At 42.0% G+C, this 24,280-nt stretch overlaps 3 protein-coding genes and 1 non-coding gene across 4 annotated transcripts; 1 reads left to right on the top strand and 3 right to left on the bottom strand.

Moving 5' to 3' along the window:
- Positions 1-3,664: 3,664 nt before the first annotated feature.
- On the bottom strand, positions 3,665-3,736 carry TRNAH-GUG (transfer RNA histidin (anticodon GUG)). Its single transcript has one exon. It is a non-coding gene; the product is annotated as a tRNA-His (tRNA).
- Positions 3,737-14,163: 10,427 nt separating this feature from the next.
- Positions 14,164-14,636, bottom strand: LOC129038065 (histone H2A type 1-H). The gene has a single exon (XM_054490607.2). It carries the CDS (start codon positions 14,601-14,603, stop codon positions 14,217-14,219), a length of 387 nt encoding a protein of 128 aa, XP_054346582.1. The 5' UTR covers positions 14,604-14,636; the 3' UTR covers positions 14,164-14,216.
- Positions 14,637-14,877: 241 nt separating this feature from the next.
- On the top strand, positions 14,878-23,244 carry LOC129038066 (histone H2B type 1-K). Its single transcript, XM_054490608.2, has 2 exons — positions 14,878-15,332; positions 22,854-23,244. The coding sequence occupies exon 1, from the start codon at positions 14,943-14,945 to the stop codon at positions 15,321-15,323; it is 381 nt and encodes a 126-aa protein (XP_054346583.1). The 5' UTR covers positions 14,878-14,942; the 3' UTR covers positions 15,324-15,332; positions 22,854-23,244.
- Positions 19,373-22,606, bottom strand: LOC129038073 (histone H4). Its single transcript, XM_054490617.1, has one exon. The coding sequence runs from the start codon at positions 22,225-22,227 to the stop codon at positions 21,916-21,918; it is 312 nt and encodes a 103-aa protein (XP_054346592.1). The 5' UTR covers positions 22,228-22,606; the 3' UTR covers positions 19,373-21,915.
- Positions 23,245-24,280: the final 1,036 nt, after the last annotated feature.

Raw genomic sequence — 24,280 nt, 5'->3', positions numbered from 1 at the left:
ATTTATGTTCTACAGGGAGATAAAAAAGCAAATTTTAAAAATTTGCGGAAAACCACAACAAAAAACACCCCAAAACAAACTAACCAAATAAAAAAATCCAACAAACAAAAACGCAAGTGATATGAAAACCAATCTCTTTACTGCTGGGTTATAGAACCCACGACACTACCTTCTGAGCTAATTCACTGCAATTGAGTAAAACCATTATGCTTCCTTCTATTTTATCTAATCTGGCACAAGAAAGTGAGCCTAGACGAGGACACAGTGATGCCATGGAGATCTGTGGTCACCCTGCTTCCCACTTACCCAAACTAGGCACCTTGAGACCCTCTGTTTCAAAGACAGCTTTGGTCTCAACAGGAGATCTGCTGTTAGAAACGATGAGTTAGGTGTACACAGGGAGTTCTCCTGGATGGATATCTTTGCTTCTGTCATAGTCTTGTTCTGCTCATTTGCCTGCTGGGTTAAAATAGTCTCAATTTCTAGACTCACATAGATTGTAAAACTGCGTGGATGATACAGATTAGACAACAAAGTAGAGTACAATGTGATAGCCCTCACAGGATGCTGTGGGAACCTCTCTCTTGGGCCTCACAGAGTTGCATAACCTTTTATCTCAGGTTCTATGTCGGTTTGATGAATGCAGGAGTCATGGAATGTTTAGCTGAATGCAGCTTAGCATGGGGAAAAGCAGATGAAACCAATATCCTGAAATATTTAAATAACTGCCTGGTGCTTTGCATATGCATTCATTAAGCATCCACAAAATGCAAGACCCTGGAAAGATGAGAAATTACTTAGGTTGAGGTTGAGTTTTTATTTTTTAACCAAGCCTGGTGTTGCTTCTGATTTATTTCCTGTGGGTCATGAGCTTCTACTCACTACCTAGCTAATCACAAAGCCAGGATATACGAATTTTTCAGCTTTCTTGGCTGAGGTTTTTTGTGATGTTTAGTTATTTATTCCCTGACTTCTGTTTCTCACTGACAGGTGTTTCATAAATCTTGCTATGGTGTAAAACCCTGGAAGAAAAGCCCTTTGTTTCTCCTTTAGGAAATCTTTCCAAGATACGAGCAGACATTTCAACATAAAGTAGGTGCTGGAGTGGTGTGGCTACAGATAGATTGCTGCACCCTTGAGAGAAATTAACACTACCAAACCCCTGCTTAACGTGCTTCATCTGGATTTCTGCTGACATTAGAAGGAAAGTTCTTTTCCTGATTCCCTGACTTTGGGGGCTATTCTTTCTAGAACCTACCTTTTCCCACAACATCTGTGTCTTCCCTAAACTTATGGCCTATCATAGCAAACATTTTGGCCAACATCTGCCTTATAAAAAGCTTGGTCAAATCTTCAAATAAGCCTCAATCCTGAGGACAGACAAAACCCTTCTTGTTATTGTTAGAACTACCTTATCAGCATCAAAGAAGCAGAGGATTGTAGTCAAGTTAAATAGATGCTGAGTCTGGTACCAGTCTTGCAATATTACTACTAGATGAAGGCCTTCCGCCACTTAAGTAGCAATGATATTTATTTATTTAACTCCAAAAATGGCTTATTTTATCATTTTGTTTGTTTGTTTGTACCTTACTGAGCTAGTGCCATCATGCATTTAACACCCTTAAATCTTTAGAACAATCTTAGAAGGTGGTAACTTTCATTAATTTTCATGGAGAGATGAGAATGATAAAATATAGAAATGTTAAAAAGTCATTTCAAGACCATGAATGCCATAGGTAGAGTAAGACAGTTTTCTTTCTGAAAATGTGGTTGGCAGATTGTGTAAGATACTTCCATACCAATATTAGTGCATTCAGAAAATGCAAGCTTTTAATCTCACAATTCCCCTGTTTACTTTAAACCAGATTTCTACCAATGCTCACTCAAAGCTGCAAAACATTATTGTGAACCAGAGAACTTCACACCTCTAAGATAAACATGTGCTTTGCACCGAATATCATATGGTACATGCCAAGCAAGCTCTCTACTTTTTGAGCAAATCATACAGCATGGGTTTTATTGATCCCTATTACTCACTTGTCACTACAATTTTATTCTGTAATAGATCTAGGACCCTAGCTCTCTCACTAAGAGGTAGCCTCTGAGTCAGAGTCCATAGATTTCTGCTACTCAGGCCAGTAAGATCTGAGAAAATGTATTCTGGAGAATTGCAAGATCAAAATGTTTATTGCTTTAGCAGTTTTATCATTCACTTGTGGCAAAATAATTGACAAGAACTGATCCTTTAGGGTCAATACATACTTTATCCCTGTCTTCACTCTTGTAAGACTGAGTCAAGATAAAATAGACTAAAAAAATTGAAGTGGAGCGTGATACAAGTGAACATGAATAACCACTGCAAATGCTATTAAATTACTGAGAAGAGGCCTAGAACCTGTCCTGTTGGAGAGATGATATCCTACGGTATAAGGCAGCTCAGCTCAATTACAATATCTCTGAGTTTCAGAATCCATGTCAGTTGGATGGACAGTTGGAGAAGAAATGGGGACTATTTTAGCCCCAAGAAGGAAAGAACAAATCTCTTTTGCTGAAATTTTTGATAAGTTGCTAAAAGTATGAGTATTCTTTTTTTTTTGAGACAGAGTCTTACTCTGTCACTCAGGCTGGAGTGCAGTGGTGTGATCTTGGCTTACTGCAACTTCCACTGCCTGGGTTCAGGCAATTCTCGTGCCTCAGCCTTCCGAATAGCTGGGACTACAGGCCTATGCCACTACACCCAGCTAATTTTTGTATTTTTAGTAGAGACGGGGTTTCACCATGTTGGCCAGGCTGGTCTCAAACTCCCGACCTCAGGTGATCTGCCCGCCTCGGCCTCCCAAAGTGCTGGGATTATAGGCATGAGCCACCACACCTGTTTGAATACTAACCATCCACCAGGGCCAGGAGGGATGAAGTGCCATTAATGTGTTCTCAGAGTGCTGTGCTACTAACGAGAACTGGGCTCATGGAAGCGCCTCTGGGGATCTGCCTGTCTCCAGCCACCTCCTACTGGTCCCAGGTAGCACCAACTACTTCTTTCCAGCCACCTCCCTATCTCAGATCACCTCTCCTCCACTCCCGCCTCACCCAGTCTACTTGGCCCTTTAGAACTCATTCTAGAAACTGAATGGGCTAGAAATGGGGGCTGTTCTTCCGGGCCATTATTCCCCCCGCCCCCCAAATTCCTTCAATTACTCAAATTTCTTTAATTTTCTCCAGACCATCAAAGGTTACAGTTTCTCAGCATTGGTCCAGCTAGGATACTTAGAAACGCGTGATTAATAATTTGTCGTTTGTGTTTTAAGAAAGATCTCCACAACAAACCTGGATCCCCTTTTGAACACTCCTTTCCTCATGCCTACCAGTGTTTGAAAGTAAAAGTTTTCCATTAAAAAAAAAATTACCTCAGTTTCTTCACATACAGTCAATGCCAACAAGACTGTAGGGCTTGGGTAGGGTTGGGAAGAGAATCTTTGGAGAGGGAAAAAAAGACAAGGCAACAAGCGTAGACATTCTCTGCTTGGCTGACTGGTTGGGGCACCATGATGAATACTAGTGTTTTTTTGTGTACAGATTAGATCATGAGTCAACTCAATTTTGCAAGGGTTTTTCCGAGACTGTCTCCACTCCAGTACGTTGAAAAATTGAGGCGATGTTAAGGTACTGCCGTGACTCGGATTCGAACCGAGGTTGCTGCGGCCACAACGCAGAGTACTAACCACTATACGATCACGGCACGCCACCAGAGGCCGCTGCCTGTGGGGTTCTTCCTTTCCTCATTTCTCAGAAACGTCTGTTTTTGTCATCTAAAGAATGGTGCACTGTCTTCCGTCCTTATTTACACACCTACCCAGTTTACTTCCTTATCCACCCCCCGTCCCCAATATTTTGCTTATGGCAAACAAGCCAAAGGTAACACATTAAGTTTCATTATATGGAATTTTCCCAGAGTGGTGGTTGTTTTTTGGGGTTGGTAATACTGTGCTTGTAAACTCATTACTCTCACTTCCATCTCCAACCCACGCATGTTTCTTGCTCAGTTTAGCAGTGTGGTCCTCAGATCTTTGGCAACAAAAGGAAGAGGGCGCTGCTTTGAAGTGGACCTGCCGGATCCCATTTTTTGCCAAACTAGTCAGAATCTTCGGGGGCTTGGCATGGAATCTGGCATCTCGACAGGTGCCAGAAGTGAGTTTCTCATCACGAGGAACTATGTGGCTTCGTCCTGACCCAGGTACCTATGAGAAGCCAGTGAGGCGCTCGCGCACTCAGCCTGCCCACCTGAGCCGTCAGGCAATGTCCGGCGGCGCTCGCACCTCAGAGTGAAACTTCTTTCTCCCTTTCATACCTAGTTTGCCAGAATGGGGAGATAAGAGTGCCTCTCCTGTGGCTCCAAAGCTCCGTGGGACTTCCCTCCTGCCCCGCTTGCTGTTTTAGGAAGGTAGCCTCTAGAGTCAAGGTCCTGGTCGTGTTTTCCCCTTGATACGAAATGATTTTCTTTCTGTAAAATCATTCTGGTCTTAAACTGCTGAGCTCAACTGATCCGCCCCTCTCGGCTTCCCAAAGCGCTAGGATTACAGGAGTGAGCCACCGCGCCCGGCCTCTTCTCTTTACCTGGTTAAACTTGTTTAATGCTTTAGCTTCAACTCAAGGAAGTTTTCAAATCAAGGAAGCTTTTCTTGACCTCCAGTCTCCACGCAACACATGGTTCCTTGATATTTTTTTTCCCCTTCCCTCCCTTCTTTCCTTCCTTCCTCCCTCCCTCCCTCTCTCTTTTTCCTTCCTTCCTTCCTTCTTTCTTTCTCTCTCATTCTCTTTCTTTCTTCCTTCCTTTCTTTTCTTTCTTTCTTTCTTTCTCTTTCTTCTTCTTCTTTTTTTTTTCTTAGAGTCTCGCTCTGTCGCCCAGGCTGGAGGGCAATGGCACAATCTCGACCCATTGCAACCTCCACCTCCTGGGTTCAAGCGATTCTTCTGCCTCAGCCTCCCGAGTAGCTGGGATTACAGGCGTAAGCCACTACGCAGGGCTGATTTTTGTATTTTTAGTAGACAGGGGGTTTCACCATGTTGGCCAGGCTGGTCTACAACTCCTGACTTCAAGTGATCCACCCGCCTTGGGCTCCCAAAGTGCTAGGATTACAGGCGTCAGCCACCATGCCCGGCCACTTGATTCTTTTTCACTTTTCCTTTAGTGCTCTTATATCAGTTTGTAATGTATAATACCAGAGTTATTTGATTAATGTCAGCCTCCCTCCTCCCTCTGCATATGCCCCAAGATGAGGAATATCTATTTTGTTCAATAATGTATCACTAGGGCTCCCCATTTGGTAGGTTCTTTATCAATATAATTTGGCTGCAGAATGAATGAATGGATGGGCAGAGATTACAATCCAAAGCTCTATGAAAGCAACTTCTCCCAGCAGTATCTGGCCTAGTTCAGCAGGCTCGCCTTTTGACCTTTGATGGGAAAAGATTGGTAATAATTTAAAGAAAGGTTGGGAGGTCAAGACAGGAGTATTGCTTGAGGCCATGAATTTGAATCAAGTTTGGGCAACATAGTGAGACCCTGTCTCTCCAAAAAAAAAAAAAAAAAAAATCTAACCAGGCACAGAGGTGCATGCCTGTAGTCCCCATTACAAGGGAGGCTGAGGCAGGAGGATCACTTGAATCCAGGAGTTTGAGGTTGCTGTGAGCTATGATTGTGCCTCTGCACTGCAGCCTGGGCTACAGAGCAAGATCCTGCCTCTAAAATACTAATAATAAATTTAAAAATGAAGGGAGTTCAAAATCACCCCTGCAGCTATCCATAATAAAGCTTCTCAGCAGAGCCAAAATAATGTGCTTAATTTCCTAAAATTTTCTTTATCTCCTTTCCTCTGTCTGGATTACACAAAAGTATTCTAATTACTAATAGGTTTACTGAATGAAGAATTACCTGTTTCCTAGCATTATTATTATTATTATTATTATTATTATTTTATTTTATTTTTTGAGACGGAGTCTCGCTCTGTCGCCCAGGCTGGAGGGCAGTGGTGCCATCTTGGCTCACTGCAACCTCCGCCTCCCGGTTCAAGTGATTCTCCTGCCTCAGCCTCTTGAGCAGCTGGGACTACGGCAGGTGCCACCACGACCGGCTAATTTTTTGTATTTTTAGTAGAGACGGGTTTTCACTGTTTCAGACAGGATGATCTGGATCTCCTGACCTCGTGATCCGCCCACCTCCGCCTCCCAAAGTGCTGGGATTACAGGCGTGAGCCACCGCACCCAGCCCTAACATTAATTTGTTTGATCAGGGAAGTGACCTAAGGGCTTTCTCGGTCTCAAAGACATGAGCTCCATCAAAGAAAATGCAGCCAGTAAGAAGGAAATGCAAGCTGCCTCTGTCTCAAGTCTCTTTGAGTTGGATCTTTCCTTTTTCTTTGCTTAGGGCCTTCTCCAACCCCATTTAGAAAGCTGCTGTGAATGAAAGTGCTTTTCAGCATTTTCTGCTGGGATGTTTTTGGAAATTGGGTTGATCTTCATGTGTTTCTCCACAAAAAGAGAGAAAAGCTGTATCTTTGATGTCATAGGCCTAGAAAAAGGCCTCTTTCCTTGTGCTTATTTTGGAAGGCCATTTTGAAGATTTCATCTGACACATTCACTACAGTGATTCTAGGAAGAATAAGAGACAGGATGGCACAGTTGAACCTACTAGTTCTACCGTTACCAATGCCATGTACTCTTCTACTTCTGAATTTCTAAATTTTCTGTAAGAAATAATTAAAAACCCTCTTTCTTTCAAGGCATAATTCCAGCAATATTTTCCTCTTTCTCCTGTATTATTATGTTCTCTTGCTTTCACTTTTCCTTTCAGCTATTGATAATACTGTCTTTCAGTTTATAGCCATACTTCCTTGAAGTGTCATCAAACCCGTATCTTATTTCTTTCATCTCATTTCTTTATTACGCTCCTTCATTTTGCTTTCTTCTCCAACACTCCACTTAAACTGATCTTTTACATTTCACTAGTTGAAATGGCTATGTTAGTCCTCAACTTATATGATTTCTCAATACTATTTGATACATTGAATTTCTACCTCCTCTTAGAAACTGCTGTGGTCTGAATGTGTTCCCCAAAATTCTTATGTTGATAGTTAATTGCCAATGTGATAGTATTAATAAGTATTAAAACGGTGGCCAATATGTAGAGCCATCTCTCCATATTCAGAATGCACATGTCTGGGAGTCAAGAAGTAGAGGTGTGAGTGGCACTTCTCATTATTACTCAGTGATCCATTTGGACAATTTTGTATCCTATTCCTGTGACCTTGATTGAGCTCTGAGGGAATGGATGTCTTTGTGTCCAGTGGATAAATATTTCCACTAGAGAGCATTGTCACCTTTCAAATCAATTGAAACCTGAAAACTGCTTCTGGCCATTTTAGTCTTTTCATGCCACTGAACCAATATGAAGGGAAAAGTGTCCCTCTACTTGGAGTGATTGCTCCCAGTTTCTAGGAGGTAGTTTGGTGTCTGCTGTACAGTGGAGGTTAAAGAAAACAGAAAACAAACAAACAACAAAAAAAAATTACTAATCCAGAGAAGTCTCTAAATGTTTTTTGCCCACAAGCCATGGTCAATTAAAAATTGTGACAATGAGATCAAGAAAAGATCACAAGGACACAGATCCCACAGCAATAAAGGCATATTTTATACTACCATGTAAAGAATTCAGCAAACATGCTGACAGAAGTCAGGATAACAATAAATGAATTTTATTTCTATTTATTCATTTATTTTTGAGATAGGGTCTCATTTCATTGCCCAGGCTGGTGCCCAGGCTGGGGTGTAGTGGCATGATCATGGCTCACTGCAGTCTCAACCTCCAGGGCTCAGGTGATTCTCCTACCTCAGCCTCCCCGATAGTTGGGAGTACAGGCATGCACCACTATGCCTGGCTAATTTTTGTATTTTCTGTAGAGTCAGAATCTCGCCATCTTGCCCAGTCTCATGTTGAACTCCTGGGCTCAAGTGATCTGCTCCCCTCGGCCTCCCAAAGTGCTGGGATTACAGGCATGAGCCACCACACCTGGCCTAAGAAATGAATTTTAAAAGGAAGCTGTGATTACTAACCTAAGCCTTATGATCAGCTACAGAAGCAAGGTTCATAACAGCTTTGTATAATGTTAACTAAGTACTTCTCACTTTTTACCCCAGTACATTCTAGGAAGGTGACGACTAACATTTTAATTTTAAAGTAGGATTATGAACAAACTGGCATCACCCCCATGAGCTAGCTGTGATTTCACAAATTCCATATTGGAATGCAATGCAGACTTTTCACTTGAGAAAAGGATAGTACATGCCAAAGGACAAAAGGGATGGACTGTGCTAGATATTTACTTTTGCCAGCCTAGATTCACTGTCCTCTTTTTTTTTTGAGATGGAGTCTCGCTCTGTCACCCAGGCTGGAGTGCAGTGGTGCAATCTTGGCTCACTACAACCTCCGCCTCCCGGGTTTAAGCGATTCTTCTGCCTCAGCCTCCCAAGTAGCTGGGATTACGGGTGCCCACCACCATGCCCAGCTAATTTTTGTATTTTTAGTAGAGACGGGGTTACACCATGTTGTCCAGGATGGTCTCGATCTCTTGACCTTGTGATCCGCCCACCTTGGCCTCCCAAAGTGCTGGGATTACAGGCGTGAGCCACCTTGCCCGGCCCACTGTCCCCTTCTTTCATCCTGTGTCCCTAGGAGGCTGTTCTATACATGAATTTGATCCTTGTCCTTTGGCTTCTGGTCAAATTTGGCTGATGAAAAGTGAAAATAAGTCAGAGAGAGGAAGGAGTTCTTTCTGTTTCCAGATTTCCTTTCCTCCCATTGCCCCTTTGGGCCTAGGTGTGGTAATTACTTATATATGATATTAGCTTCAAAATACTGCACTCTCTTGTGGCTTCCTAACACCTTGCTCACTTCTTTGTCAATCTTCAAAGCACCCAATTGGTTGTTGTTGTTGTTTGTTTGTTTTATGAGACCGAGTCTTGCTCTGTCTCCGAGGCTGGAGTGCAGTGGTGCAATCTCAGCTCACTGCAACCTCGGCCTCCCAGGTTCAAGGTCCTGCCTCAGTCTCCCGAGTAGCTGGGATTACAGGTGCCCACCACCACGCCTGGCTAATTTTTTTGTATTTTTAGTAGAGACGGGGTTTCACCATGTTGGCCAGGCTGGCCTCAAACTCTGGACCTCAAGTGATCTGCCCGCCTCGGCCTCCCAAAGTGTTGGGGGTTACAGGCATGAGTCACCGCGTCAGGCCCAAAGTACCCAATTTGAAGGACTCATCTCTTTCCTGATGGGACACTAACTGACATATTGACCTCTTTTAGCTTATATGCTGCTGTGTTTACAGATATTAAATGAACAGACAAATAAGATATTTACTTTCAAAATATAATCACTGACATGGAGTTTAAACCCATAAAAACAGATGATCTTAGCCAAAAGGCTGAAAACACTTAGCCTTAGCCAAAAGGCTGAGAAGCGGTGATGATATGGAGTTTAAGAACCTGATCTGGGCTGGGCACGGAAGATCACGCCTCTAATCTCAGCACTTTGGAAGGCTGAGGCCAGCAGATCACGAGGTCAGGAGATTGAGACTGTCCTGGCTAACACAGTGAAACCCCATCTGTACAAAAAATACAAAAAACTTAGCAGGGCGTGGTGGCACGCACCTGTAATCCCAGCTACTTAGGAGGCTGAGGTAGGAGAATCACTTGAACCCAGGAGGCGGAGGTTGCAGTGAGCCAAGATCGCACCACTGCACTCCAGCCTGGACTACCGAGCAAGACTCCATCTCAAAAAAAAAAAAAAAAAAAAAAAAAAAAAGAACCTGATCTGGTAAACCCAGAAGGCATAACGAGAACTAGGAATAAGAGAATACCTCACTGAGGAGGTGCCATATTATGAAAATTGAAGAATGAATAGGAGTTACCCAAGGAGAGACTGGTAGGACAAACACTCTGGGCCTGGGAAATCGCAAGTGCAAAGCTACAGGAGTACCAGATAGAATCAGACAGGCCAATTCTTGAATACACTTTCTAATTCCAGTCCGTTAATTTTATTAAATCTTATAGCTTCAAGTAAATTACAAAATGCACTGGTTTCTTCAAAAATAGCAATTTTGCTGTGAATAGAAAAAAGTTTAGCAATTCTGCTGTGAATAAAGTTAGCTTTTAATAAGTCAAGCAATATCAATGTACACCAGCAATTTTACCTCCTTTTTTTTTTTGGTGTTTTCCTTTGTGTGATTCCAAGGCATATTTGGGATCTCAAGTTGATTTACTGATGGCCAGTTCTGAGTCCAGATACCAGTCAGCCTTGTAAACAATCACTTTTCCTCCCAGGTGTTTACTATTACACACAGACTCTAGCTTCCCAGGTAAGTGAAGCCATGTCAATAGTTAGCCTGATATAAAATTATATTATTTTGTCCTTAGTTAAGCACCCTTCATTATCCATAATCACATGTATTTCCCATATTTTGTCATTGTTAATTAAATCATGCAGCTCCTCTGGGGTATAAACCTTCACATATTTTTAGATGTGACTTTACTATTTTGATTTTATCAGAATTATTCCTTACAAGGAATGCAAGACAACGACTCCATCTGTAATAGGTATGAAGATGAGGGGGAAGGGCAGAACTGAGGAAAAGCATGTATGTATGCATTTTAAAAATTGTATGTGTTTTAAAAATATATTTTTTAAAAGTATATATTTTAAGTGTGATTCCCATTTTCAGGAATCCTTAGCTATTCACTTTAAACTATTGTAAACCCTGTTTGAATAATTAAGCCTAGTTTTATTCTTTCTCATTTGGTATCTATTAATTCAAGTATGATCATGATACTCTTCTGGTAGAACCTTTCAACATCTCCCTTTAACAATTCTTACCCAAGTTTCTATATACTTTAGACTAAAGCACATGAGACCAGATAGTTAAGAGAAGGCAATTATGTGTGTGTTCCATGTTAAGTAGATAATATTCTGATAGGTTTTTCTCCTACTAATTGAGAATCTGATTGGATAAGTAACACCACACTTTCTTTTCCAAATTAGAGTCCAAACAATACCCACCTCAAAAGGTTGTGAGAAATAAATAAGCACATTCATATTGCATATGTAGCCCATAAGTGGTTGGCACCAAATATATCTTCTAGGTGTTTTTTTTTTGTTTTTTTTTTTGAGATGGAGTCTCACTCTGTCACCCAGGCTGGAGTACAGTGGCACAATCTCGGCTCACTGCAACCTCCGCCTCCCAGGCTCAAGCAATTCTCCTGCCTCAGCCTCCCAAGTAGCTGGGACTACAGGCAACTGCCACCATGCCCAGCTAAGTTTTTGTGTTGGTATTACAGGCATGAACCACCGCACCCAGCCTAAAATATGTTTCCACCTGGTTTCAAACCAGGGACCTTTCACATGTGAGACTAATGTGATAACCACTATACTACAGAAACTCATTCCACATTTTTTTTTAAACGTTTCCTCTCCTCTCCTTTGAGCCTCAAATATTCATTCTGAAGTTTCTTCAGTATGGGGCAAAACTGGATTATTTCTCAGTACGGGAAAAGTGAAGAGATTTGCTGAATCTGGGGTAGGAAAAGTCAGTGGAAGAATCTCCCATTTCCTTTATAATTGTTTTCTATCACCTTCCATGTGCAATGATTGAGGCATTTAAAGCTCTTACAGGAGGATATCAAACTAATAAAGATTTTTGGAAAGTCTGTACATTTTCTTATTTCTCTAAAAAGAAAAGATCCCCCTCCCCGCACCCCCCCCCCCCACCTTTAAATTCCCTGATGAAAGTAATTACAGGCTCATGCCTGTAATCCCGGCACTTTGGGAGGCCAAGGCAGGCAGATCACCTGAGGTCAGGAGTTCGAGACCAGCCTGACCAACATGGTGAAACCCCATCTCTACTAAAATTACAAAATTAGCCGGGAGTGGTGGCACACGCCTGTAATCCCAGCTACTCGAGAGGCTGAAGCAGGAGAATCACTTGAATCTGGGAGGTGGAGGTTGCAGTGAGCCGAGAGCAGACCATTGCACTCCAGACTGGGCAAGAAAAACAAAACTTCATCTCAAAAAAAAGAGAAAAGAAAAAGTCAAAGAGCAATACCAGCTATGCACTTACGCATGCTAAAGTCAGTCTCACAGATACTATCATAGACCTTAACATTGATATTTATATTCATGTTAATATATGTCATAGACATGGAAATACACTGCCCAGATCCTCCTTCAAGGAAGGGCTTGCAGCCCAATTGCAGAGAGCACAGTTAGCAGATAGACACCAGCTGTTAGCTTCTTCAGTGTTTGCCTCAGCTGCAGAGCTCCTCCCCACTCAAGGCTGCATCCTTCCCCAGGGCAGTCCTCATTCAGTGACCCACAAAGGAGTTAAAAAGGGTGCTCTAGAGCCCCTTTGGCCCAATGTGGGGGCAAGTTGACAGGCATACTGGCTCCAGAGTTCTCCACTGAGTTGGTTGAGCATTTGTCTGGCCTGTATCATAGTTTGACATTTTCCTTTACCCAATCCTATTTCCTTCACCCCTTCACAGATATTGAGCCCTAATAAACATTTTGCATCCCAAAGTCCATCTCAGCATCTGTTTATGGAGAACTCATATGTCACTACATTGTAATTTCTCGTTCTGCATCTCTTGCATTCCTTTTTCAATTGGGCTTCTGCATGCAAAGACTGGGAGTAGCAAACAAATCTATGTGTATTGAATTACAAACTATGTCCTCTTAAATCTTTGTGAAATACATAAAGTTAATAACTATTTTTTGGTCTTTTTTAAGTGGCTTGAATTCCGTAGAGAAAAAATAAAGATGTATACATGTAATATTTCAATTAATATATATCCTATCCCCATAGGCATAGACAGCGTAATGGGGCCCTCCGTTTTAGACAGGAGATAAACAAAGATGACCTCTTTATAGGTGTTACTTGATCACAGACCTACATAGATTGAAAAAAAGTGAGAAAGGTAGTTATCAGGGGAAGAGGGAATTTAAAGTGCAAGGGCCTTAAGACAGAAAATATGTTTGGCATTTTGTGGGAATAGCCAGAAAGCCTTGAGGCTATGAAGTAAAAGCTGGCAAGTAATATCAAGAGGGGGTGGCGGGGGAGGAAAGAAACTCATAAGGCTTCCTAGGATAGGTAAATTAATGTGGACAAGCAATCAAAAGCAATAGCAATCCTGATCTAATAAATTTGATAATACAAATTAGCTAGACAGAAAAAGCTATGTTGTATCCCAAGCTACTACAAGAGTGCATTAATACACCTGCTCCAAAGAAATGGGACTAAGGATTTACAAATATGGGATTCAGGAAATTCTGCATCCCATATTCTCCTCCCATCGGAATCAAATTCTGATGCAAATGAGTCACTAGACTTTCATCACCTGGGTAAAGTTACTCTTAAGAGTTAAACCACTTAAGAATCAGGCTGCCCTTTCTTGCTTTTCAAGAATACTTAGAATTGCAAAATTTGCCTTCAAAGAGTAGCAAGTATATCCTATTTTTGAGGTTGTTTGACACTACTATTAATGTAATAGAATTATTACACTGGAGGCCGGGTGCTGTGGCTCACGCCTATAATCCCAGCACTTTGGGAGGCCGAGGCGGGCGGATCACCTGAGGTCAGGAGTTCGAGAGCAGCCTGGCCACCATGATGGAGCCCCGTCTCTACTAAAAATACAAAAAAACTAGCCGGTCGTGGTGGTGTGTGCCTGTAATCCCAGCTATTCGGGAGGCCGAGACAGGAGAATCGCTTGAACCCGGGAGGTGGAGGTTGCAGTGAGCCAAGATCGCGCCACTACACTCCAGCCTGGGTAACAGGGAAAGACTCCATCTCAAAAAAAAAAAACAAAAACAAAAACAAAACTGTAATTAGTAAGTAGATTTCAGGGATTTGTACGTTTGATTTCACTTGTTACCCCTGCTGAATAAGCTTCTCCGGAGTATCCTACAACTTGCGAGTCTTCATTGCCTTCCAGCGGGTCAAGTTACATTTAGAAACATTGTAAAGAGTTGCTCCAACCAACCGCTAACGAAGCGCGTTACGATGTTATCTAATGAAGCAAACATGAAGTGAAACAAACATGACTGTGTCCAGCTTTCTCTAGGACAGTGTAGAATGGCTCTGAAAAGAGCCTTTGTTTTTCAGCTTTCACAACCTCGCCACTTATTTAGCCTTATGGTGGCTCTCAGTCTTCTTAGGCAGCAGCACGGCCTGGATATTGGGCAAGACACCACCCTGCGCGATGGTGACTTTGCCCAGCAGCTTGTTGAGCTCCTCATCGTTGCGGATGGCCAATTGGAGGTGACGCGGGATGATGCGGGTCTTCTTGTTGTCGCGGGCCGCATTGCCAGCCAGCTCTAAGATCTCAGCGGTCAAGTACTCCAGCACCGCAGCGAGGTACACTGGTGCGCCGGCCCCAACCCGCTCGGCATAATTACCCTTGCGGAGCAGGCGGTGCACTCGGCCCACGGGGAACTGAAGCCCAGCCCGAGAAGAGCGGGTCTTGGCCTTGGCACGAGCTTTGCCGCCTTGCTTACCACGTCCAGACATACTGGTCACAACTTAATGAGAGTAGCCAACGAAACGAAAGTGGAAAGGCAGCACCTTTTATAAACACTATTGGGCGCGAAAAAGAAGATATGTCATTGGTTAGGGTTGTAGCTTAATTTTAACCAATGGAAGTACGTCTTTTGGATTTGCAGATTGGGTTGATTGGGTATCACTAACCTCTGACGTCACCCTAATAACCACCAATCAGATACAGGACTTTAACTCTTCACCTTATTTGCATGAGAGGTCCTATATAAAAACGACTCCTGGTGCCTTGCTCCCATTACTTCCCGTTTTTTCGATCTGCTGCTCGCCTCCGACTCGTCATTCGCCTTCGACATGCCGGAGCCAGCAAAATCCGCTCCCGCGCCCAAGAAAGGCTCGAAGAAAGCCGTGACTAAGGCGCAGAAGAAGGATGGCAAGAAGCGCAAGCGTAGCCGCAAGGAGAGCTACTCCGTATACGTGTACAAGGTGCTGAAGCAGGTCCATCCCGACACCGGCATCTCCTCTAAGGCCATGGGGATCATGAACTCCTTCGTCAACGACATCTTCGAGCGCATCGCGGGTGAGGCTTCCCGCCTGGCGCATTACAACAAGCGTTCGACCATCACCTCAAGGGAGATCCAGACTGCCGTGCGCCTGCTGCTGCCCGGGGAGTTGGCCAAACACGCCGTGTCCGAGGGCACCAAGGCCGTCACCAAGTACACCAGCGCTAAGTAAACTTGCCAAGTAAGCGTCTTAAAGCCCAACCCCAAAGGCTCTTTTAAGAGCCACTTAAATTGTCGATATTAGAGCTGCAAACACGTGTTCCTAATCCAGGCTTAAATTCGGGCGAACTCTAAAGGGATTATTATGATCTCATTACACTGAGTAATGCGTGCAGTGCTTGTAATCGAGTCTGGCTAACGAGAAGCCACATGCACTTTGTTAGTACTGAGTGAGGAATATGGCGCCTAAAAAATTAGGGATGTGCAGGAAACTTGTGTTAACAGAAAGTGCTTCCTGGCTCTTGGCGCGAAAATGGATACTTCCGTTGTGTCGAGTGCTGTGACTTCCTGTTAGAACTTGTTGAAAGCCTATTGTGTCACGTGTACTTTCCACCATGTAAAGGAATTCTAACGTGAGTTTATATATTAGTAAATTTGGTTCCTGATGTCCTTCCAGTACGTACGGCTTTCGCTTGAGCAGTTACCTTATTTAACCCCTTCTAGGCTGTACCCAGCTCTGCCTTGCTTTGCTTCCCCTTCACCCCCGATTCCATCTCTCCAGCCCACAGGACATCGGGAAGATGCCAGACCACCAGGCAGGATAGTCTGCAAGGGTAAGGGGAGGAGCACAGCTTTTCTCCTGAGTGAAGAAACGGAACATGAGATTTTAAGGCATGTTCAGCGTCAATTGGTTCAATCAGTAATTTTTCCTTTTGTCAGGAAAGCTTATAGAAAAGGAAAATGAAAAGCAAGTGGATTCAGAGGGGAGACAATAGACTGAGACTAGAGACAGTCCGCCCCGAAGCAAGAAGTTGGAGTAGAGGAGAAGGGGACTTCCCCCAGCAGCACAGGGTCTGAGCTAGGTGTTAGGTGGTGGGTTAGAGTTAGGTGGTGGGTTTTATTGTGTGATAAGAGGCTAGAATGACTATGCCGCTGATGAGTGTGAAACTTTTTTGGAAGAACCAAGTGAAAGAAAGGGTCTACGAATTTTAAGCTAGGTTGTAACCTGGCTAAATTTGTGATTTAGAAATGTAAGCCAGTTTCACAGGGAAATTTTTTATGTGTGTGTGTATATATATTTAACATATTTGGCCATGCATTGTTCTAGTCTTTGGGGATATTGCCCGCCCTTGGGCATATGGAGATTAGCAGGGTCATATTGGAAAACTTCATACATGCAAAGCATATGTTCACTGTTCATCTAAGTCTTTATCCTACCAGTAATTTTGGGGTTACATTAATATTTGAAGAAATGTATCAACAAATAATTATATTTATTGTTTACCTGTATAGAAGGCACTGGTCTATATCTAGACCTATATAGGAGGGCAGATCGCTTGAAGTCAGGAATTCAAAACCAGCATGGCTAACATAGTGAAACCCTGTCTCTATTAACAGTACAAAAATTAGCTGGGCGTGGTGGCATGTGCCTGTAGTCCCAGCTACTCCCAGCTACTCGGGAGGCTGAGGCATGAGAATTGCTGGAAGCCAGGAGGCAAAGGTTGCAGTGAGCCTAGATCACCTCACTGCACTCCAGCCTGGGCACCAGAGCAAAACTCCGTCGCAAATAAAATCAAAAAATAAACTAAAATACACTATGCCAATGAATTCTACCTTCAGGTATACCTGACTACTCTTTATAGACTAAAATTTTTACTCTGGAGCTATCTGCTGTTATTACCTTTAGACTTACAAACCATTTTTGCAAATAGACATATCATCTTGATTTTATACAATTTACTTTCAGTCCTTTTTGCTCTTTTTACAAAATTCTGGAAGTGCATTTGTGTTTTAATAGAAATACTGGGTGGAAGTGGCCATAACTTTCTCCTGCTTTCACCCTCACCCCTTTTCTCCCTTCAAAATGATCTCATGTTATTTCTCTTGATAGCACAGATTTTTTTTTTTTTCTTTTTTGCCCTGAGACAGAGTCTCACTCTGTTGCCCAGGCTGGAGTGCAATGGTGAGATCTTGGCTCACTGCAACCTCCGCCTCCCAGGTTCAAGCGATTATCTTGCCTCAGTTTCCCGAATGACTGGTATTACAGGTGCCCGCCACCACGCCCAGCTAATTTTTGTATTTTTAGTAGAGATGGGGTTTCAACATGTTGGCCAGGCTGGTCTCGAACTCCCAACCTCAGGCGATCCACCTGCCTCGGCCTCCTTCAAGTGCTAGGATTACAGGTGTGAGCCACCACGCCTGGCTGATAGCACGGAATTTAACAGCTTGAAGGAATCAAAAAGTTCAGATCAATGTTATTTTACAAATAGCTAAATGGATGCAAAGCTTAATTTGCTCAAATCGTTAGACTCAGAACAAGATTTCCATTATGCTCTTGTTTGTTTCCATTATACCATATATCTCTTTGTCATTTATTTTCTCATTAGCCACATGTATTAATTTGACTTAATTTGGAACAATAGGGCTCTTAACTTATTTGTATATTTCATAATCTTTTAAATTGTTAAAAAGTTGAATGTGCTAAATTGTCTCCTGTCTCATAAAATATTTTATTTTTTTTAAAGAGTAGTTCAGTGCTTTGCAATAATTACTGTGTGATTCTGGACCACAGCAATTCAATCTAGCAATTGTTACAGCCTGCTGAAGAACGCTTGCACAGAATAATTTCCTGTTTCAGATTCTCCCATCCTTTGGGAAACTGAGAGTAGCTCTGGGATTGAAAAGTGGAGGTTTATTTAACTGTGGTTAGGGACTTGGCAATCATATGTTTGGTCTCTGTTGTTATCTAGTATCTTTAAGTCTAGAAGTTGGAAGTAAAGAGGTCAATGGACCTAAGAAAATGGCATGGCTTTCTACCTTAGATGAGCTGGAAAAACTTAGTAATCCTTCAAGTGCTTAATACAAGGGAGCAAGTCTCACAACTCTATGAAGTGTAATATATCATGTCACTGCTTTCTTGATATTACCTGAGGTATAAGTACAGTTGGGAGAAGACCTTATCTCTATCTTCAGGAATATAAGTGAAGGAAAGCAAATTAATTTTTTTCTTTTTGAGACAGAGTCTTACTCTGTCGCCAAGGCTGGAGTGCAGTGGTATTGTGTTGGCTCACTGCAACCTCTGTCTCCTGGGTTCAAGCAATTCTCCTGCCTCAGCCTCCTGAGTAGCTGGGATTACAGGTTCCCGCCACCATGCCTGGCTAGTTTTTATATTTTTAGTAGAGATGGGATTTCACCATGTTGGCCAGGCTGGTCTTGAATTCCTGACCTCAGATAATCCACCCGCCTTGGCCTCCCAAAGTGCTGGCGTGAACCGGGCGGGTGAGCCACCGCACCGGGCCTGGGAAATTTGTTCTTCATTTGCTTTCTCCTACTTTCTCATTCTTTCTTGAACTAGGATTTTTTTGTCTTTATTATATGTGTCTGAAAGCCAGTTTGTTACTCTTTTATATAAGACACTACTCAAATAGAACTATAATGTGGCCAGGTGCAATGGCTCATGCCTGTAATCCCAGCACTTTGGGAGGCCGAGGCGGGTGGATCACAAGGTCAGGAGTTTGAGACCAGCCTGGCCAGTATGGTGAAACTCCATCTCTGCTAAAAATACAAAAATTAGTTGGGCATGGTTTCGCATGCCTGTAGTCCCAGCTGCTCAGGAGGCTGATGCAGGAGAATGGCTTCAACCCGGAAGGCTGAGGTTGCAGTGAGCCAAGATTGTGCCATTGCACTCGAACCTGGGCAACAGAGCGAGACTCCGTCTCAAAAAAAAAAAAAAAAAAAAAAAGCGGGAATATAATACAAGGCATACATGTACTTCTTATCTTTCCAGTAACCATTTTTAAAAGTTTAAAAAAAAAATTGTCTGGACGCAGTGGCTCACGCCTGTAATCCTGGCACTTTGGGAGGCCGAGGTGGGCCGATCACCTGAGGTCAGAAGTTCAAGACCAGCCTGGCCAACATGGTGAAACCCTGTCTCTACTTAAAATACAAAAAATTAGTCTGGCGTGGTGGTACGCACCTGTAATCCCAGATACTTGAGAGGCTGAGGCAGGAGAATCGCTTGAACCCGGGAGGCGGAGGTTGCAGTGAGCCGAGATCGCACCATTGCACTCCAGCCTGGGGGAGGAGAGCGAGGCTTCGTCTCCAAAAAAAAAAAAAGTTAAAAAAATTAATTTTAATAGTGTATCCTATGTGACAGAATATATCAAAAATACAGTTTCAGCATATAGTCAATACAGAATGTATTAAATATCTTGCATTCTTTTTTTCATTTCAAATCTTCAAAATCTGGTGTGTATTTTACACTTTTACAGTACATCAAAATAAATTTTCATGGGGAATTCTTGATCTGTAATTAGAATAAGAAGATTCTGATTCATGTCCCTAAGGTGTTCCAAGTATACCTGAATGTTATCTAATTGAATCCAGCACCAGTTTTTAAATGTAAACTAATTAAAATATAATTAAACACTTATTCCCTCAGTCACATGCCACATTGTAAGCGCTCAAACTCCATGCATGGCTAGTGCTATACCGTAAGACACTCAATGAGCAGAACTTGACCTAAAACCCCCTAGGGCACTATGCAAAGGATTACAATTCCTTCTGGCATCACCACCTACTACAGTTTTTCCTAAGGGAGTGTTTAATCCATTGGGCTTGGAACATGAAAAATGACAGGGAAGGACATGTTACGTTGCTGCAGATTTAACAATAACATAACTATATAGACACAAAAATGACTTTCTTAGGTAGGCCCACAAACTGACACATGAAAATAATTCATTCCAATTGGGATAAGTGACAGGCAGGTTTTGTACCTGTCCTGACACATTTCCCCAAATTCTCCATTATAGGACTAGCACCACTACTACTCTCTGTGATGGCTTCTCTATCTACTAAGAGAGTGTGATTAAGAATATTACAGGTTTGAGTGAGTGTATGTTCGGGGCAATTTGAATCTATGCTCCTGGAATAATAAAAATTAAAGAAAAACAAGTTTGGGTCATAAAATCTAACATTTGTGAATTGGTTATTTGATTTGGCCTCTTTTGCCATTTTAAAATAAGAGTAATAAAATCTATCTCACAAGAATATGAGATATGAGATAATCCATGTAAAGCACTTAACACAATTTTCAACAAACTTTCAGTGTATCTTAGGCATTAATTTCCTCTTTCACCCTTTCTTTTGTCCTTTTTGTAAAAATTTTAGGTATTGTTAATCATTGCTTATTTAGAGAGTAAGATCAATCTTTTATCAGGTCTTCCCTTAGCTCGCTCTTAATGCTACTCTTACAGCGATTTCAGAAAAGTCCTACTATCCAATTCAAGCCAAATCAGGAGATAAGCAGCCTAAATTTTTTTCCAGATCGATGCCTGCAGCTCCTGGGGAAAGTGGAAGTCAGATAACTCCTTTATGAAAAGGCAGCATTCAAAAACTATAAAAAAATATAAATCCAACATTATTAAAATTTTGCACGTCCAAAGATATCACGAACAGTTAAAAACCCACAAGGTGACAGAATATATTTGTCATACTGACAGAAAGTTAAAACTCAAATATATAAAGAATATTTACAAATCAAAACTCATAAAATAAAAACTGTAGAGAATCTGAATAGACCATTCCCAGAAAAGTGGGAAAATCTCCAAATAGCCAAAAATCTCATTAAAAAAACTCCGATGTGACATTAGGAAATGCTGATAAGCAATAACTCTCAAGCAGTGCTGGTGGAATATGGGAGTGTAAATTTAAAATACTACCCTGGAAAGCAAATTGTTCATTTTTATTCATGTTGAATATGCACATACTTTTACCAAATAATTCCACTTCCATGTAACCAGAAAACGCACAGCTGTATACAGTGCTGTTTTGTAATGAGGAAAAAAAAAATTAACAGAGAAATGAATAAAGTATTTACTGACACATTGGAAAACTAGATTAATGGTAAAAATAACCTAGAACTGCACATTTCAACATGGATATATTTCAAGAGCAAATGTAAAAATTCATGAAGACGATTAAAATAGATTAGGGGTATGTGCATCTGAAGTTAAAAATAAAATGCGTGGGAACAGTAAACACCAAATTCAGAATATCAGTTTATCTTAGAATATTAGTTAATTCTAGATAGAAAAAAGGGAGGGCTGTGTTACTGAGAAAGGGACATGAGGAAGGATTTTAGCTGCACTTGAATAAGTGGTGTGGTCACCAGCGCATTTTGTATACTTGACATATTCCAGTATTTAAAAGGCAATGGAGCCCATTAAACTCATCTCTCCCGAGACGTATTTGAAGGTCCAGAGGGAATTTAATTGTCTAGCCCGCCCCTATTTAGACCCCAGACCCCTTGGCTTTCTAAACTAATCCAAGCGGTAAACCGGCTGCAGGCAATTTACAGGCAGCCGCCAGAAGTTACTGGCCAGCAGAGGCTCTTCTGGCCTTGGAAAATCTCGCCCAGGGCCACCTGTAGTCATCAGCCCATTTTCGGCATCCCGAGTTAATCTTGTAAAACAGGATGGCAGAACTCACTGACAAAGGCCCTGTTAAGAGACTCAGTTTGCAGTCATTTCAACTCTTTTGTTGAAAGCTTAGGGGCCCTAAAAAGGGCCTTTTTAGAGAATGACTGGGCTTTAAAATGCCATTTAGCCGCCGAAGCCATAGAGGGTGCGGCCCTGACGTTTGAGTGCGTAGACCACGTCCATGGCGGTGACCGTCTTGCGCTTGGCGTGCTCCGTGTAGGTCACGGCGTCCCGGATCACGTTCTCCAAGAACACCTTCAGCACCCCGCGGGTCTCCTCATAGATGAGGCCAGAGATGCGCTTCACGCCGCCGCGGCGAGCAAGGCGCCGAATGGCTGGCTTGGTGATGCCCTGGATGTTGTCGCGCAGCACCTTGCGGTGGCGCTTGGCACCCCCTTTCCCCAGGCCCTTACCTCCTTTGCCGCGTCCTGACATTATCAAGTGGTCAGAGAACAAAGATCTGCTGCCTGTGATGGCAGCTTTCTTTTATGGGTAACCTCTGCGGACCAGACTGAAAACCGGAAGAGCTTTGGCGGGAAGTCCCTCTGCGTTGGGGGAGGGGACCTAAAAGGGAAACAGGCCTGCTGTACTCTACTCCCTTTTGTTCTCCTTCAGTCCTTTTTAATCCTCAAGACCTAGGCTGTTTTTCCTTTTTTCACTTAACATGATGCCTGCCTCATAACAAAAATGTTAACATTATAGAAGATACATAAAGCAAAAAGAATATTATCTCTGCATACATGCATGTTTTCTTTAACATTATTTGTGTGGAACTATGCTATTTTGTGGCATTTTTCTCCTTAATATACCATGGAAATATACTCCATATGCTAAATTCCTAGCAACAGAACAAGATAGACTCATAGAATTTAAAGATCGTTCAGGTATATTGCTAAGTTCTCTTCTACTTATTTTCATTTCCAGTGTTTGGGGTGGAGAATTATCCCCGCAAATATCGAGCTTGGTAATGGTGGGTGCTTTTGAAAATTGAGGGTTCTCAGAAACAAGTCTAAGAATCAAGGTCCCTCTAACTTTGTCTTGTTTCTCTTCCCCAAATACAGGGAGGGACTTTCTCTGGAATTTCCTGATATGACCAAGAAAGCTTCTTATCAAAAGAAGCACAATTGCCTTCGGTTACCTCATTATCTACTGCAAAAAAGAAGACAAGAATGCAACCATACCTAGATGGACTTTTCCACAAGATAAAGCTGGCCTCCTGATCTCATTCAGATTCCAAAGAGAATCATTCACAAGTTAATTTCTGTCTCCTTGGTCCATTCCTTCTCCCTAATAATCATTTACTGTTCCTCAAAGAATTGTCTACATTACCCATCTCCTCTTTTGCCTCTGAGAAAGGGTATATAAGCTTCTGTACCCCACTGGGGGGTTGGGGTAACTATTCTGTGGTCCTCAGCCCTGAACCTTAATAAATTTGTATGCCTTTTCTCTTAATCTTCTCTTGTCAGTTGATTTTCAGTGAACTTTCAGAGGCCAAAAGGGAGGTTTTCTCTTGGCCCCTGCACCAATAGCAGTTCCTGATATGCCTACGACCTTAACTAATGCTGGGTAGAACCATTTTAAGTAATCTAACTGTACTAATAAGGACTTGATTTCTTGTATATAGAAATAACTTTTCAAAAAGTTAATCAGTTGGTTAGTCAGCACAATACATTAACTATTTCCCCCACTGATTTGAGTAACTTCTTATCATATACTGAATATATGAGCCACCGCACCCGGCCCATTTGGTGATTTTCTTGCTACTCTTTATTTCAATGAGTTCCTTACAGCAGTGCTTGAAGTATTTTCAAAGTATTCCACTTAAATGTCATAAAGTAAATGAAGATAAACTTTTCATTAAAATACTTTAGACATTTTTGCATTTATGTTGCAATAAAAGAAAACTTGCCATACACCTTTGGAAAACAAAAAATTGATATGACTGGTTGTAACTTGCTGTAGCTGAATTCAGTATATGTTGTAAAGAGAGTAAGGTAGCATAGGTTAATTGAATATGCTAATCTAAGGGTAAATACAAATTAAAAATGAGAGGCTTAATTATCTGTTGAAAACAAAAGACTTCCCTTTCCTTTCCCATCACTTTCAAAATGTCTTTCTCTGTCCTTTTAAAATGTATGTAAATCCTTTTAATGGCTAAATAGGCCTTATAACTCAGAATATTTTCTCAATGCCTGGAGAGCCATCCCTTTGAAATGTTAATCATTAAAAAAGATAGTGGTCTGTCTCCCAGTTTCCAGCGAGAAAATGGGCCCAACTTTAGCTGTCACCTGACTTCGAACTGCAAAACTTATCCAATGTAGCTATACATAATAAGAAAACGATTTCTTTCTGCTTTTGCAACCTCTTCATAAGATTTCCTGTGATAAGCAACTCTCCTTGGTTTAATGCTTATTCAATGATAAAATTATTTCCTTTCTCTTCTTTGGGAGATTTTAAAATTGTATTTCCCCAACATTAGTTAACAAGT

Source organism: Pongo pygmaeus, chromosome 5 (assembly GCF_028885625.2).
Source record: "Pongo pygmaeus isolate AG05252 chromosome 5, NHGRI_mPonPyg2-v2.0_pri, whole genome shotgun sequence".
In the NCBI taxonomy this organism is placed as follows: domain Eukaryota; kingdom Metazoa; phylum Chordata; class Mammalia; order Primates; family Hominidae; genus Pongo; species Pongo pygmaeus.
Note: the sequence above shows the minus strand (reverse complement) of the source record. Positions and strands in the feature narration are given on the sequence as shown.

Coding starts and splice junctions, on each gene's coding strand:
- LOC129038065 (XM_054490607.2), bottom strand. CDS start 14,603: ATGTCTGGACGTGGTAAGCAAGGCGGCAAAGCTCGTGCCAAGGCCAAG.
- LOC129038066 (XM_054490608.2), top strand. CDS start 14,943: ATGCCGGAGCCAGCAAAATCCGCTCCCGCGCCCAAGAAAGGCTCGAAG.
- LOC129038073 (XM_054490617.1), bottom strand. CDS start 22,227: ATGTCAGGACGCGGCAAAGGAGGTAAGGGCCTGGGGAAAGGGGGTGCC.